Source organism: Lutjanus erythropterus, chromosome 1 (assembly GCF_056507025.1).
Source record: "Lutjanus erythropterus isolate fLutEry1 chromosome 1, fLutEry1.hap2, whole genome shotgun sequence".
In the NCBI taxonomy this organism is placed as follows: Eukaryota; Metazoa; Chordata; class Actinopteri; order Lutjaniformes; family Lutjanidae; genus Lutjanus; species Lutjanus erythropterus.
Genome location: NC_139317.1, coordinates 18,639,975 through 18,656,316, shown reverse-complemented (window position 1 = coordinate 18,656,316; position 16,342 = coordinate 18,639,975). Strand labels below are relative to the sequence as shown.

The 16,342-nt window shown below is 38.0% G+C and overlaps 1 protein-coding gene across 2 annotated transcripts in view; it reads right to left on the bottom strand.

Annotated features, from left to right (window-relative positions):
• The window catches only part of cdh16 (cadherin 16, KSP-cadherin), a 39,040-nt gene extending 22,753 nt beyond the window's left edge, over positions 1–16,287 (bottom strand). Inside the window, exons 1-8 of one of the 2 annotated variants that reach the window (XM_084724074.1) lie at positions 16,200–16,287; positions 15,614–15,664; positions 15,423–15,521; positions 11,734–11,868; positions 11,333–11,462; positions 9,994–10,152; positions 7,855–8,051; positions 1,070–1,195 (exon numbers count right to left, since the gene is read on the bottom strand). In XM_084724074.1, coding sequence (XP_084580200.1) covers positions 1,070–1,195; positions 7,855–8,051; positions 9,994–10,152; positions 11,333–11,462; positions 11,734–11,868; positions 15,423–15,521; positions 15,614–15,658 — 891 coding nt within the window. In that variant the 5' untranslated portion in view covers positions 15,659–15,664; positions 16,200–16,287. Of the gene's footprint in view, positions 1–1,069; positions 1,196–7,854; positions 8,052–9,993; positions 10,153–11,332; positions 11,463–11,733; positions 11,869–15,422; positions 15,522–15,613; positions 15,680–16,199 lie in introns of those variants that run through there. The other variant, XM_084724066.1, reaches the window with a different exon arrangement.
• Between the last annotated feature and the right edge of the window lie 55 nt (positions 16,288–16,342).

Genomic DNA, 16,342 nt, shown 5'->3' with positions numbered 1-16,342 from the left:
TGTGTGCAAAAGTCAAGAGAATAAATGCAAACAAACTATCCTTAATTTGTAATCCGACCTTGAATAATGATGCTACTCTGATAGCCCGAGGAGAAGAAGGTTTGAAACGAAGCTTTTAACTTTATAGTTTGTGTCATAATACAAATGATTTTTTAGCCACAGGCAGGCTATGTTCAGGGAAGGTAGCTGCACTTTTCAGGTTGGGGTTTGCCTCTGTTCAGTTTAAAAATAGAGCATGTTCAGTGTTCAGCACTGTTGCAATAATGTGTACCAGGGGCTAATTACAAGATAATTAATCTGTCACTAACATTAACTTTATGAAATGTAATTAAAATATGAGTTTCATTTTAATCAACAACATGAGAAATTGTTTAGTGCCATCACAGCATATGACAAAACACAATAAGCTTTTAAACTTAAAAACTTAAAAATATAAAAACTTAAAATTTTTATAAAGATTATAGAACAAGTGCAGTCATTGGTAACACTTTATAATAACCATCATTATTAAATGGTGAATTGATTAATTAAGCAGTAATAGTAATTAAACTTTAATTAATAGCTATTTGAGAACATTGTTAATTAATTAATAATATTTACTAATCATTAGTAATGTTAAACAGGCACTGTGTGAGATGTTTTTGTTATGTGTACAATAGTTTACTAATGTAATCAACATCTCCTATCAGCAATGACACAAAATATAATTTTTATTTGGTTTCTACACAAACTAATGATAAAATACGAATCTGAATCAGAAATACTTTATTAATCCTGGAGGGTGGGGTTAGTAAAGTAGTTAAATGCTTGATTCTGATTGGTCGGTTAAAGCCTTCTAAGGTCTGTTATATCTGTATAGAAGAACAGACTGTTGCTATGGACACAGTTCCGATCATAGACTCTGGATGAGCAATAAAATAATTTTTAAATCAATATTTTGTGGCAAATTATTGATTTTTTTTAAAGTAAGCAGCCGTGTAAAAGACATGACAGCCCTAATGATGAGACATTTTAAACAGCAATCCTAAATAGACATTTATTAGAAGGTGTTGGACACAGTTATACAGACCTGGTCTTGTGTCTCTCTGTCCAGTGGGGCGTTGAGATAAATGACTCCTTCTCTACTGATGGTGAAGAGCATCTCTGGAAACTCCCCCTCCAGACTGTACTCTGCCTGACTTCCACTCCATTTGACCTGGAAACATACACAGGCACACACAAACACAACAAAAAGTTTTCTAAATACAAAATGTAGTGTGGGAAACCAAAACATGACTCACATTTTAATGCCTAACCTTTTTTTTTTTTTTTGCAATACAAATGTAATATTAAATGCTTTTTTATCTGAGTGCAGCAGGAAAATAACCGTGCAGTATAAACCTAGAAAGCAGCTCAGCAGGGCCTGGATGATGTATAAGTAGAAAGCTAAGCTACCATTTCTTTACATGATAAGGAGCTAACCGAACGCACTGACAATGATGTGGAACAGAGAGCACAGCCAAAACTAACTATGTAGGCTGAAGGGGATTTTCCACTCTGCTTTACAGCCCTTGACAGAGGGCTGTGCAGCGGGGCTGAAAGCGCCCTAGTCGCCATCAAACAGCACCCAACAAGGAGAGGGGCCCAGCCACAGCACAGCTGATGCACACCCAGGGCATGTGTGTCTCCTCAACATGCTGTCACACACTCCCTCCTTGTTTTGGAGATGGCTGCCCAAACACTATGCTTTTGTATACACAAAGCCACTTCACACAGCTGGCTGCCTCTCACTGTTATGGTGTGTTTCCAGACCTCAGAACTTTAAGGAGATATGTTTAAAGAGATGATTTACAATCACAGGCTGCTCTATATAAAGTTCCGTACAAAACATCTACTGTATGAAGTCATCTGTTTTGCCTCTGTCAGTGTTTGAGTTTGCAGAGCACGTTCTGTCTCCCTCGATGGCTTGTGTATGAGCTGCGTCATGAGCGCCTCATGTCTGCTTCTCTCCAGGACTCTGAGGACTGGAGAGAAATCAGCTGCTGCAGAAAAGAGCAGAATACCCTACATTAATGATATAAAGCAGGGAGTACGAAAAATATCAGAGCTGAAACAATTTGTCAAATGCCAAACAAGTGCAGCTTATAGCCTCACAACTGTGAGGATTTGACACTTCCCTGTCCTTAATAGCAAACTAAATATCTTTTAGTTTTGGAGAGTTGGTTGGACAAAACAACCTACTTAAATAGGCTTGGGCTCTTGGAAATTCAAATGAGCATTTTTGCTAAAAATAAAGGATAATAGATGAAATGGTAATGTGCATAATCATAATGGTTGCTTCCCTAGTAAATATGGGATAGATGGATAAATGGCTCAATCCAAGGCAACAAAAACACTGTTCTTATTTTCAGGTTATTATACACTAATGAAAACAAACTTATGAATATTGTATTACAAAAAATTGGAAACTTTGTGTCCATGTGCATGAATGTAATAGGAGGACAAAAGCACAAGAGAGACAGAAACAAAGCGAGAGTTGTCTTGTTTGAGGACTTTAACATTAAACTTGTGATAACTGATTTTTTTTTTTTATTTGGGGTTTTTTGCCACTTAGGCGAAACATAACCAAGCTGTAAACACAAACATTAGAGATGGGAAATACCGAACTTTGTAAATTCGATACAACAGAAACACTTCTTTAAAATCAGTGCAATGCCAACACTTTTGTCACAATTTTAAGTGAGTAGCTATTTTTTCTAAAAGGAATTTTTTATTAAAAAAACAGAAAATCACGTGACACATACTGACCATTAATAACATTAAAAACGCAAATAAGAGTACAATTAAATAAAAAGTATTTGTACTAATGAGTGAAAAAAGTGTTTTTTTTTACTTTTTCACAATGCTGCTGTGTGACACTTTGTCTTGCATCTTGAGGTATTTTTATCCAGCCAACAGGTGAAAAGTTGCACCACACTATGCTGTGTTTACAATCTGCCGTTCTCATGATTGTAGTATTCTAAGGACAAACATTATACAGATGACGTGCAGCCACACATGTATTTACATAATGTTATAGCAGAAACAGAGCAACATTAGCATTTATTTGAAGATTGGCCACCTTGCAATTCACTGCTCGTCTACCCTGTTCGGTCTCCATCGACTCCTGAGAGAAATTTCTGGCTTGTTAGCGGTTTAATGTTAAACTTTCTTTTGTATGATGTTTGGTGTTGGACAAAAATAAAAGAAAAAACAGCAGCATATCCAAAGGCTATAAGTACTGGGTGTTGGACAAAGCACCTCTATCGCTATGAAAAGTTAGTGATACCTGATGAAAAATACCACAACGATGTGCCTAACAAGTCTAGAATAGAATGGCATGTAAACACAAAGCAATGGAAAACACATAAGATATGCCGTACAGAACCATGAGCTCGGGAACAATGTCTACACCAGAGCAGTGACACATCCATAAGTGTAAGGCCAAAAGCCACATGCAAGTACAGTAAATTCTTTACAAAAATGGCCTCAAATCAAAATCTTCGTTAACCCCTATGAAGCCAGAGTGTCCAAGGTATAGATCCAAAATTCTTCGCTTGTAAGTACGAGTAAACTAGAATGTGCATCCCCTCTGTGACAGTAGGTCCAACATTTGCAACCATGACACCAGAAGCTCAATGACTGAGCCCTTCACACGAGCTTCACATAACATTTCTACGCTCACATATTATGGCATTAAACTGCATAACACTGCTGTTGGACAGGTGTGTTTATGGAGCAGGCCAGCAAACAACAACTATATCAGATCTGAAGACAAATGAGCGAGTGATAATTCTGTTAAAACTGTTAACATAAAAATACCAATCATAGCAACTTTAATGTTGGTGTTATTCAAACCAACACAACAACACCTTGGATAACTAACATCAGCTGACGCATCACATTGATACAAGTATCATTTGTAATATTGTACACTGATTATAAGGCTATGACGAAGGTCTAGTGGGGCTCAAACTAATTCTGCAACAAATAATCAGATTTCATTTGACTGTGAAAACTCACAGTTCAATGTAGCTAAGAGCCTTGACTCATTCATTCACAGGCTCTGAGGCCTCGCTTCCACTCCAAAGTCTCAATAGATTGCATTACTGAGTTCAAGTAGTTCCAGTGATTGCATTACATAAGCAAAGTTTTAGGCAGGCAATCAGAAACGTGCAATAGATAACAGATTGAAATTAACCTCCCTCGCCCCGATGACGCAAAAGCACTGATAACAAATGCCTGGATTTCATGTTTAAAATTACAAATCAGAGCTTGTTTTGATCTGATTGCAGAATCAGTCGAATTGGTCACAACAGCAATCTCTTACAGACTGAGTTTTATAACTGACTTTTACACAGATGATGGCAGAAACGAATAAAGTACGCACGGCAGCAGATTCGTTTCAGACTTTGTCAAAATGTCATCACAGCGTGGATGATATCAGTGCAAACATTTGGTACAGATGAGTGGATGTGGACATGACTGCTCCATTAATCTGAGACAGTAGGGGAGGTGAGATCCATAGAGTGGGTTCTTGAACATGACTATCTTTGTGTGTGTCATAACAGCGGTTAGTCCCACCACCTACTGAGCACAGCAGCACAATCACTCAGCGTGGGAGAAATGAGGCTTCCCCCGAAGTAAACATCCATTTTGAACTAATCCAGTTTGGTGTGATTTAGATTCTGAATGGGAACAAATGGGACACTGTAACTAAACTGTAACTCATGACGATGATTCAGTGATGGAGGGTTCATCTCTCGCCATGTTAACACATTTTTTCATTACAAATTAAAGCAGATACACAGAGGAAATCTGCTCAGTGAAATATTTTCACATAACTTCATTTGCATAGAGGCACAGATGCTATTTGTTGAGAATTATGACAATTATTTATCCTTTCAAAGTCATCAAACTGTATATTATATAATTTCTATTGATTCTATTGCATTGTATGAAACCTCCAAGACAAAAAAGATTGATTTTATAGATGTAGATCTGATGGCCTTTGAAAATATGACAAAAAAAAAATCTAATGTGCCTACACTTGTGAATCCACACGTTTTCAGTGGGTGGAAGGGGGCTGTTAGAACAGGAGAGATGAGAGGCTGAGGGCGAGTGTGGGGGAGGTGGGAGAAAACAGGAGGAGGGGGGAGGTATTGTGATGTACCTACTGGCCACAGCCACTATCAGAACCTGCACAATGCACTGAAATCACAATCGGCTCCACAAGGCTCTTTTGTTTCCACAGTTCTCAGAAACGACTGAATAAATTTTATTTTTTTGCCATGCAGGCGCACAATTTCTTCACAAATGATAACAGCTATAGCTGGATGATATTTTTTTCCATGGGGTACAAAACCTCTGAGGGCTTTTGAGTTATTTATAGACATGTAGTTGATATGGCTAATATTATAACAGCCAAAAGGTTGGACGAGTCCAGGGACAGACAGTGATGTGTTACAAGAACCAGAGGTAAACCAGAGGTAAACTACTGTCCTGCAATAATAATGTAGTATTAAGTGCACCTTTTAGCCTGAGCCTGGAGCATCAATTGATGATCAGATATTATCAGAGCCTTTTTGGAGTCTCTCCACAATGAAAGTGTGGCTGACTCTGAGGTCTTATTGGCTTTTTTGAGAGAGACTACATCCACAATTTTATACGAACACAGGATTTGCAGCTTTAGATATGAAAATGTGCCTTTATCCTCCTGAAATCACCATGGTTACTGTTGAAACTTCATTGGTGCTGTCAAGGAAACGAAACAAAAAAGAAACTCTTTGTTTCCTTGGGTGCTGTGACACTATTCAGTTCTAAATTTCAATTTTAACAAACTTTACTGACATGTTGGGCTGCAACTAATAATCTTTTTCATTATCAAGTGATCTGATTAATTATTTTGTTGATTAGATGGTTATTCATTTAGTCTATAAATTGTCAGAAATAATGACAAATGCTCACCACAGTTTTCCACAGGTCAAAATGATGTGTCCAGATGTCTTGTTTTGTCCATTAAACCACAGTGAGACTGAGAAGCTGGAATCATAAAATGTCGTATTTGCTTGAAAATGTCTGCCTTTTGAAAGTCTGTTCTGAACTGTGAAAAAGGATATTAAAGTATGCTACTCCCTCGGTTTGGAGTCAGTTGCAAAATCACCTAAATATTTGGGAGCTGGTCACATTGGACACCTTTAAAGTGTTTTTGAATAATTTGGAAACAGGTTCATCTGGCTGCAGATGTTTTTTAAAGTTGAGATATATTTTTATATCATAGAACTCTGTAATGTGTTCATCATTTTACATTTTATATTGTTTTATGTTGGCCTGGACACTCTTGGAAAAGAGATTTTTAATCTTGATTGATTATCAAAATAGTTGCAAATTAATTTGGATTAAACACTTCAGTGTTGCAGAACAGCTGAGATATTAATAGGCAAATATGCCAAAAATAAACAAAAAAAAATGCTTTAGAGTCTACTGGTGCAGGATTTTTCTCTATTTGACACAAAATACTAAAAATATTCCTACTGAGCTGCACCATATGATTAAAGTAACAATTGTGAAGTCTATTTTAGCGTGCATTTTGCCTTTAAGCTGTGAGGTTTGTACAAAACGCCTCAGAGTGGTGGTTGGTGGTTGGTGGGTGGGTGGTATAGTGAGTGATTATGGGAGTTAAAGTGACTCAGTCAGGAGGTAGCCTGAAAGGATCCATGACATTTGAACAGCATCAATAATTCAGTATTTGGTCACTTAGGGAGGACCCAAGAGGCCCTAAAAACAGCAACTGGCAACATGATGCCACTTTACTCAGTCTGGGTTATTGATAGAGTTTGTTTTATTGTAATACGATACAACAGATTGAAATGCTTAATAATAAAGTCAGCACTTACCCCGAGTTGTCTGCATGATTTATTGTAAAAATCCAATAAGTAAAAGTGTTTTTTCATGTACACTCTTAGAAATAAGGCTTCCAAATGTGTTCTTCCTGAAGGGCAGAGGTTCTACCCAGAACCATTTGCTTTTGAAGAACCTTTTTTGAAGAAAGTGTTTGTCAATGGGTCTTTGTAAGATTAAGGATTCCGCTAAGATTCTTTTTCATCCAAAGAACTCTTTTAAGAAGAAATACTTAGTTGAGGATTGTTGAAATCTTTTAAGAATGCTTTGGTCAAGGGTTTGTTAAGGGGTATTTGTACCATAATAGAAACCGGTTCACCATAGAACCCTGTGGGTGGGTTCCAGATAAAACCCTTTGAATATAAAAGAAAAGGCACTTGGTAGATTCCCATGGGTTGTTAGCACCATTAGAAGTTGGAAATGTTCTGGATAGAACCCTCTGATAGGCTTTTTTTCACTAACATGGAAGCAGCCCTGTTCCAAGTTTACGCATCTAATTTTGAGCAGTTCGTTCAACGTTGGTTCCCGTGGCAGATTTTCCATGAGAACCAAAGCGTGCAATATTCTACAGGTCGCTGCGCATTGTGCAGCACCTTCTGTTGATGATCACAATGGTTCCACTGAAACTGGTGGAAATGCAAAGTGGTTTGCTAAGGGCTCTCGGTAGAACCATTATACCATAGAAGGGTTCTGACAGGGGTTCTGGGCGAAACCTGCCATAGATAGTTTTAGGCAAAATCCTTGATGTTGGGTTGAACTCTCTGAAAGGGTTCCAAATGGACCCTTTGGAAAATGTTCTACCAGGAACCAAAGAGGGTTCGCTTCTGGGAACAAGCTTAAGAACCCTTCATGACTCAAGTTAGCAGCATTATTTCTAAGAGTGTGGACTAAAACACTTCACGTGCAAAAGTCTTGATCAGGGTGGTGTTGCCTCACCTGTGAGATGGGGATGGGGTAGGGGCCTGGGAGGTTCTCCTGCAGTCGCACAGGGTCGGGTGATGCCCAGGTGTTTCCAGTCACCTCAACAGTGACGATGCCAGTGGTGAAGAAAGCGTTCGCCTTCCCTGCCATGTCTTTCACCATCACTGAGAGCTTGTAACGGCCACACATCTCTGGGTCCAGAGCAGAGGATCCTGATGGTCACAGTGGGATAGATGTTATACAAACATATTATTTTAACTTCAGCCAAGAATGAACCAGTTTGACAAAGGCAACTACAGTATAGTGTTGCATTTAATGACGGAATACTGTACGTATATGTATAGCAAGTCATGCAAAATAAAATAATATAAGGAGACACAAAAAGTTAAAAAAAAATGCATACAAACACCATATAATCAAGTGATGGCTTACAGAAACTCAGAGTGGACATTTCCTGTTAAATGTAACACGTTCATGCTTTTCTAAGTGAGTGCTGCAACTATTCATCACTCAATTTTCAATTTCTTGTTAAAATGGAAAAGAAATAACAGCAGCAGCCCAGTAGAGAGGTAACCGTAACCATCAGTTACGGCTAATGTGAAAGTACGGTAGAAAATTGAGGAGGTAATTGTCAATTTTCACTGCTACTGTGAAGCTTTGTGGAAACCAGCAGCCCAGCAGCAGCAGTGTGGGCCGGAAGGGACCAGTAAGCGTGAAAGTCATCCAGCTCCTGCCGAGCCGTAACAAAGGGCAACACCAGAGCTACAGAAATAGCTCCAGCATACAGGACTTCACTGCATCGAGGGAAAGTGTGTGTGTGTGTGTGTGTGTGTGTGTGTGTGTGTGTGTGTGTGTGTGTGTGTGTGTGTGTGTGTGTATGTGTGCACTGTACAATATGTGGATGTCTGTGTGCCTAAAGGAAGAAACATAACATAACTGCATCACTTTTCCATCATATCTTACTACATTATTTGCATTTGATTAAATTTTTAACATGCAATAAGGCTGAATTTCAAGTAACTCTCCACCCAACAAGATAAATGCTTGTTTTTTTTATATCTCATGTTTGGCTTTTTATAGGATGTATCACTGAACCGTTGTCGCTTTCCTAAAATTAAGGCTTTTCTCCCATTTTCATCATGTTTCAACAACGGCATCAAGTAGAATGCTTTACTGCAATTATTAGTTGGAACGGTGGTTAACAAATAGGGGTCCAGGGATCCACATGGGCCCATGAAAAGTTTTCAGATTCATTTAAATTATTATGATATATTTAAAAAAAAGTTTACTGTTTGCCTCATTATAACCTGCATTTATTTTATGATTAGACTTTTAGCAATCATTACTTATTTACACAAGCTATTCCTTTCCATAAACAGTTTTATAGGCCCACAGTAGGTCTATTATTGTTTTTTGTTAGTATGGTTTTATTGTTTTATATTTTTTATTTATATTTTATATGGAGTTTATATTTTGTATTGCATATTATTTAAAATAATGTCTGTGTATGTATGTTATGGATATTCTGTGTTGACATGGTGCAAATATTTGTGTGTAATATCGTTTTAATACATTTTTTCTTGTGTTATTGTTTCACAACTAAGTAGTGTAAAAAAATAGGCTCTGTCAATTTCTTCTTCTTCTCTTTCTTTCTTCTTCTTCTAGGATAAAAAATTATAGCCTTTGAGTTAAAGCACTACCAATGCTGGATTTTTACCTTCTCCAGTCAGTTTATTAAAGTTATCTTTTGTTAACAACTGGTACTGAGAAGTATATTTCACATTAAAAAAAAAAAAATTGTCAGCGCTCTCTAGTAGAGACGCTATGTACAACACTGACTCTAAACTTGTACAAACATTTCGTAACATATCTTTCTGTGGTGCAATTTGTGCCTAATGGTCTGCATTTATTATTTGTGGCAATGTTAGTGGAAACTAATGTGAAATGTGAAAACTATGGGTCACATAATGAAGCAGCTTGTTTAAACATTACTAATGTCCAACAAAAATAAGAAAACATGCTTAAAACAATAGTGTCAGAGGTGCTGTCCTTTAGATTACCCTGCATTATGAGCTCCCTTAAAAAAACAAAGGAAAACAAACAAAATATGACAGTAACTTGATACCTTCCCTTGAGTCACCGGTTCTGACTGACCTTCCTCAGTGAGGGAAACCTCTCCAGTGATGGAGTCGATGAAGAACATCTGGCTGGAGGGAATCCTCGGTGTCTGTTCCATGAGGCTGAACCGGAGCTCAGCGTGAGGAGTGTTGCGCTCATCACGATCCAGTGCCTCCACCTGCATGAAGGGGATCCCTGAGACACACGTGATGCAGAGTCAAAAATGTTCCCTTCTGCACCACAGACATCTCTCCCCACCACAAACTTAAAGCACATGAACTTTGTCTTTACATACAGAAAATGAAAGGACATGCAAGGCAGAAAACCAAAGATATAAAAGTATTTTAAGCATGTCTTTGGTTTTATATAGATAAATGCATATTGATACCCAAGTTGAAAGATGATACGGCTGCAGAATGCCTCATTTGCATATAAGAAAACATGATTCAATAACATCATCAGCCATTATTAAATAGTTTGAGAGCTGATTTAAAGAAGTGACCCTTGTTAACAATGAATCATTACATCTGGTGGGAATCATGCAATCACTTGTGTGTGTGTGTGTGTGTGTGTGTCACTACATGGACCTGGAGCTTGTCCACAGCTAATCTCTTTTGGTGCACATTAATGACTGCATGCTTCTTGTGAGCGTTATATCTCAAAAACACATGGAGGGAATTTCTTTAAACTTGGTACTAATGTCCACTTGGACTCAAAGATGAACTGTTTAGATTTTGGTGGTCAAAGGTCACCGTGACCACACTAAATATGTTTTTGGCCATAACGCAAGAATCATCTGCGAATTATGACAACATTTTACACAGATGTCTACTAGGATACTGGCAGTGCTGGAGAATAGCTACATACATGTAAATAGTTACATGTAATTATAGTAAAAAAAATAAATGTAATTGTAATCCATTGCAATCACTGAGAAAAAATATGTAATCAAATCTGATACAAGGACATTTCTAATAACTAAATTATTATCTTTGCCTAAAAGACATCAGTGAAAAGATGTTTTTCTGTAAAGTTCTGACAGCCTGCCATCGATTCTGATTCTCCTTGAAATCACATGAAACGAGCATGTGTTTACATTTTCCGAGTAAAAGTTACAGTCAGAAGTACATTAGCCACTTAAAAAAGGCAGGAGGAGATTGTTATTCAGATCATTTTATTTTTTTATATTATATTCTGTGGTTATGGTGATGGTAACACTACTGCATTTTTTCTAGAGTTTCAAGTTTCTAGAAATACACTGGACATGTTTTCCACTGAATGAGTTTTTGTATGCCATGTGGCAGGGTCTACAAGCGTGACCAGGGCTGAAAAAGCTTGTGTAACATGGTGACATCAGAGCTCACGGTTCTCATACCTTTGAGAAGGCCAAGCTGCACGCTGCCCCTCATGCTCTCCTCTATGAAACTGGGCACGTTGTCGTTCTTGTCGATGACACACACTTCGACGGTGAAGCTCTGCCGGTGCACTGATGTTCTGAAGGACACCTGCCACGCACGCACACACACGCCCTGTAAGAATCTTTAAATAACACACTTGGCATGCGGCCTTCCCATGAGAATCTAAAGCGTGATTAACTCTTCATACATTATGGAACATGAGCACATCAACGTCATTTGACAAACAAGTCAGAACACAGAAAAACCAAACCTTGTTATCTGAATCTGATGCATCTTGAATGAATGAACTATCCATTAGCTAAGACGTGTGGGAAATTGCTATCACCACTATGACGTCACATGACACAATGTGATTTACCTGCAGAGAGTAGGACGGCTGTTTCTCTCTGTCCAGTGGCTTCTGAGCGTACAGAAATTGTGCTTCAACTCCGAATATCCCCTCATCATCCCCTGTGACCACCAGGTCACTATAATTAGCTGGCAGGTTCTGGAGCTGTGCAGAACACAACAACATTCATAAAACATCAGTTTGTGTTCCTGTTTAAAAGCAAACCATGTGCACAAAAACTATGAAGTGTAGGAAGACTAGAGCAGCAGGGTAGTTACTGCAGTCATCTGTGATTTGATTTTCCAACTGAGACTTGAAAAAAACACTTAAACATTAACTAATTACAGGAAATAAAAGATCATTAAGAGATCATTTAATAAGGGATGAAAAGCACAGCTGTCTTGTGAAAAGTCACATGTTCAGTTAAAATGAAAGTCTGAGTGATGACATTTTGACTGAAGATACACAATAATACAGCACCCACACTAGCTGCAGCTGATCTCCACTTGTGCTACATTCCTTAACAGTTAAACCTGGTGATATTTCAAATATATTTACTGTAAAATCTGTGAAAAGAACAAAACCATAAATTGAAGTATTGAAGGTGTTTTAAGAGCTAAAAAAAGTTTTTTCCTCTGAACCTTTATTGTTGTCTAAAAACTATTAAAAGTGCATCACTGTTGTGCTGGGAGACATGTTCCTGTATTACTATGAAGACGGGTACAGCTGTTTCACCTTAGTTGTACTCGTCCCCACAAATTAACGCTACATGTATGCGATCCCAAAATCATCGATAAACAGTAATTATGCCTCCAGTCTAATTGTATAAGGGGCTGGACTTCCTCTGGGGCAACGTGGAAGCGCCAAAATCTGCAGTTTCTTGAGTGGCCACTAGAGGCTGGCCCCAAAAATGAGTCAGTTTCCACAGACCCTCACATCAAAATGTCCAACTTTACTGCAGAAATAAACATGTTTACATCCTGGTACAAAAACAGTTTTGGTCTGTATAGCTAATTTCCCTGCACATGACAAGTGTACAAGGGGCAAATCTTTATATAACTCACCTGTTTAAAATATAATAAGGCATAAAGTCATGCATAATTAAAGGTGCGCCCACTCTGAGTGACAGGTGTGTCCCTGAAAAGTAAGTCGGTCACAGAAAGAAAAACACCTGAAACTCCATTCAAGAGCTGCATCTTGCCGTTAGCCACAGGGGGTTGTTGCAACATGGACCTTCTCTCTTGTAACACCAGCTCACTGCTGCTAACTGTCAGCTAGTTAGTTCAGTTAGCGGTCTGACTGGACTGGACTGGAACACAGCATCCAGGACCAGCGGAGGCCACTTCAAGAACCGTAAATACAGTATCAAGGTGATTTAAGATTATAGCGGCTCTGACCATGACTGTGACTCGTGGGATGATGAAGATATGGTGGGTCAGGAGGTGTGAAGCAGTTGAGGAATCAATTTGTAAGCTTACATCATCCACTGTGTTGATAAGTCAGTGAATATTTGTTTTTGTGAAGCTGGAAGTTATTTATTAGAGTGTTTATACTATGTTGTTGCATTTAGCATTTAGGTGGCTCACCTTGTGCCCCAAAAATATATATTTAAAATTAATATAAAAACATGCAATGAATTCAACTGATGGCTTGGACGCCTGCTAGCTGACCAGGAAAACTTATGTGTCAAAACTCATAAGTTTGGGGAAAGCTGTTTTAAGAGGTTTGTTGACAACAAGAAAACTATAGATCCTTTGCATCTTATTTTTGCCAGAATTCTGCCATTCAGCTTCTCTGATGACCAAATTCGTGTTATAACAATGCCACAAGTTTGCACTTTGCAGCCTAGACAAGACACACACAAGGTTAAGATGTTTTAAAGCAAATATAATAGGAGCAAACTGTCAAATTTCGAACCAGTGGTGTGTTAAGGCTGGTCATTCACAAGGTAATTAAAAACACTTGCAGTGCTTTGTACTTTGTATGGTTTGCAAATCTGACCATTCATGAAATTAAAGTAAATGAGATGACAAGTGTAGCTCTCTCTGTTGAACATATTATCATGAAGAGCTTTTACCTTGAACAAATCTTAAGTAATTATAATGCCCTCTCCATTTAAAACATAAAGTGGGCTTATTATCCAACTTCTCCATTGTGGCCATTAACACACAATTTCAGGAGCGTTAATGGCGCTCATTCAAGGCTGAAAATATGACTATGTGTCATACACGATGTGCTGACGTCACAATACAACCAATTAAAGTGCCAGATACTCATGCTGTTGTGCAATCCAGAGGATGTGTGAGTGACATGTATGAACAAAACACCCCGCCTGCCACCCAGCTGGACTGAATGCAGAGGCTTGGTCTGATGCATGAAAAGCTTTGTGAAAGCTCCAATTATAGTCTAGTGATGACGGCAGCATGTTCATCTTCAACCTTATGTGAAGATGGGTGAGAGAAAAAAAAAGAGCCTGATTGTGGCCCGTCATAATTTTCAGCCAATAGACCAATCACCAATCATGGTCTTTTAATCATATTCCTCACCACTTAAAGGGGTAGTTTGGATTATTTGAAGTGGAGTTGTATGAGGTACTTTTCCATAATCACTGTATTAACTGCAGTAGATGAAGGTAGTGGTAGTGCCAGTGTAGGAAGCTACCAAACTACCTTGCAGAACAAAGGAATTGCTCTGGTCTTGTGCTGCCTCAATCTGTTTTTTTTAAGCAACATTTTCTTTAATTTCTCTTTTTTCCTCTATGTTCTCTGGATTTCCTAATAAAGGAAAAAAAATCAACCAAGAAATCAACCCCAGATGCATCAGTCTTAACCATCCAAATCTGCTCTTACTCGGTGAATGATGAATCCCTCCTGATCATAAACTGGAGGTCAATTATGGCATAGATAATGCCTCCTAAACACTAAATAAGGGCAGGTGGTGTGCTGTGCGCAGATACTCTGGCAAATGCCCAAAAATTGGAGATGTCAACAAAAAAAGGCTGAAAGAACTTCAGCAGTAGTGAAATCAACATGCTTTTAAACAACTTTAGACAAAAAAAGCACAATTTTCCAGAGCATCATCACTCCAGAGACATCTTCAAATGACCAATAGTCTAAAACCCCTAAAACACTGAATTTACAATTAAATAGATAAAAGCAGCAAATACGAACAGAGAGCAAAAATTAGAAACCATTGGTGAATCCCAATGGTTACTGAAAAATAAGAAGAAATTGTGGGTATGAACAAAAATAAGACACAAGTAGGTAGTCTGTCTGAAGATATTACATATGTAGGTTAGAAAATCTATTTGATCACTCTCCCCTATCTGACACAATCCCACTACAAATGATCCAAACTAACCCTTTAAAAACTTTTTAAAGACAGACAGGCTCGATGCAGGAGATGTCTTCATTTACACAGTTTAAACTTGAAGAAACTTTTGAAATGAAATCTAATTAAATGTTTAAAGATCAGCCTCATAAGAAGGATTTCAGACCTTTCCAACAGTTATTGATGCTTTCTTTTTTTGCCATTGAAACTTAGTGATACTGTTGACTTGCCTCTCAGATTACTATATTTATAATTTGCTTGTTTTACACTGAGAGGTATATGATCTATTCCCCTTGGTTATATTCAGTTGAAAAAGAGATTATATAAGAATGCAATGAGAGCAACGGAAAGAGTATTTTGTTGAATTCAAGTAAGTTGAAAAGCCTTACCTTGGCTAGATACCATGGGAAAATACCGTTGTAGTTTTCAGGGACACCAATTTTAACATTTGTCCCAGAACACAGTGCAAATGTTTGAAGTATCACCAACTGTGAAACAAGACATTAAGCATTTCTAAATGGAATTTGCTTGTGTGCGTGAACAAAGTATAACAATTAGTAATTAAAAGACAAAATCTTACTGTGAGAGCTGTGATGAACGTTGGTGTAGCTCCTCTGTCAGCCATGAGTGCCTGTAAATGTGGCATATTCACAGCATTTCAGACCACATGGCCTCGGCTCAACAATCAACACAATTTCTGTCTTGTTAAAGATTCACCACCACGGCATTCTTTCATACGCACATATTTCACTGTGTTTAGCCTACATTTTAATGCACAGCCATGTGCTTAAGCTGTTTAAAGCAACATCTCAACTCCCACTATAGTCTGTTGCACAGAAGACGACAAAGTCACATCAGATTTGGAGATAAAGCTTTTATCTGTTAAAATCAAGTTAGAGGCAAAGATTATGTAATTTCATCAGAGCCTAAATATCTGTCAGATATCTTTTACCTCAAGATGTTTTCTTTAGGAATAGGCCACCAAATCATTGCCCATATACTCTATTAACTCCAATTTAAGCCTCCATATTGCAATATCAAACTTTAGATATACTGTAGCTTAACAACACCAGATGATGCCAGCAACAAAACATGGCAAAAAGTGCCAGTTAATTTAGGTAACAAAACTATTTTTAACAAAACAAAACAAAACATCTGTAGCTTACCTTCTCCAAATGGTGTGTGTGTTGCCTCTGAAAGCTGTGAGACGAGTTTAAATCGGGTGGAAAAATTGCGTACTTGTACTCCTCTGGTGGATTAATGGTTAACACCTCCAGATAAACATGCTTAACTACCTTGTTTCCTTCCT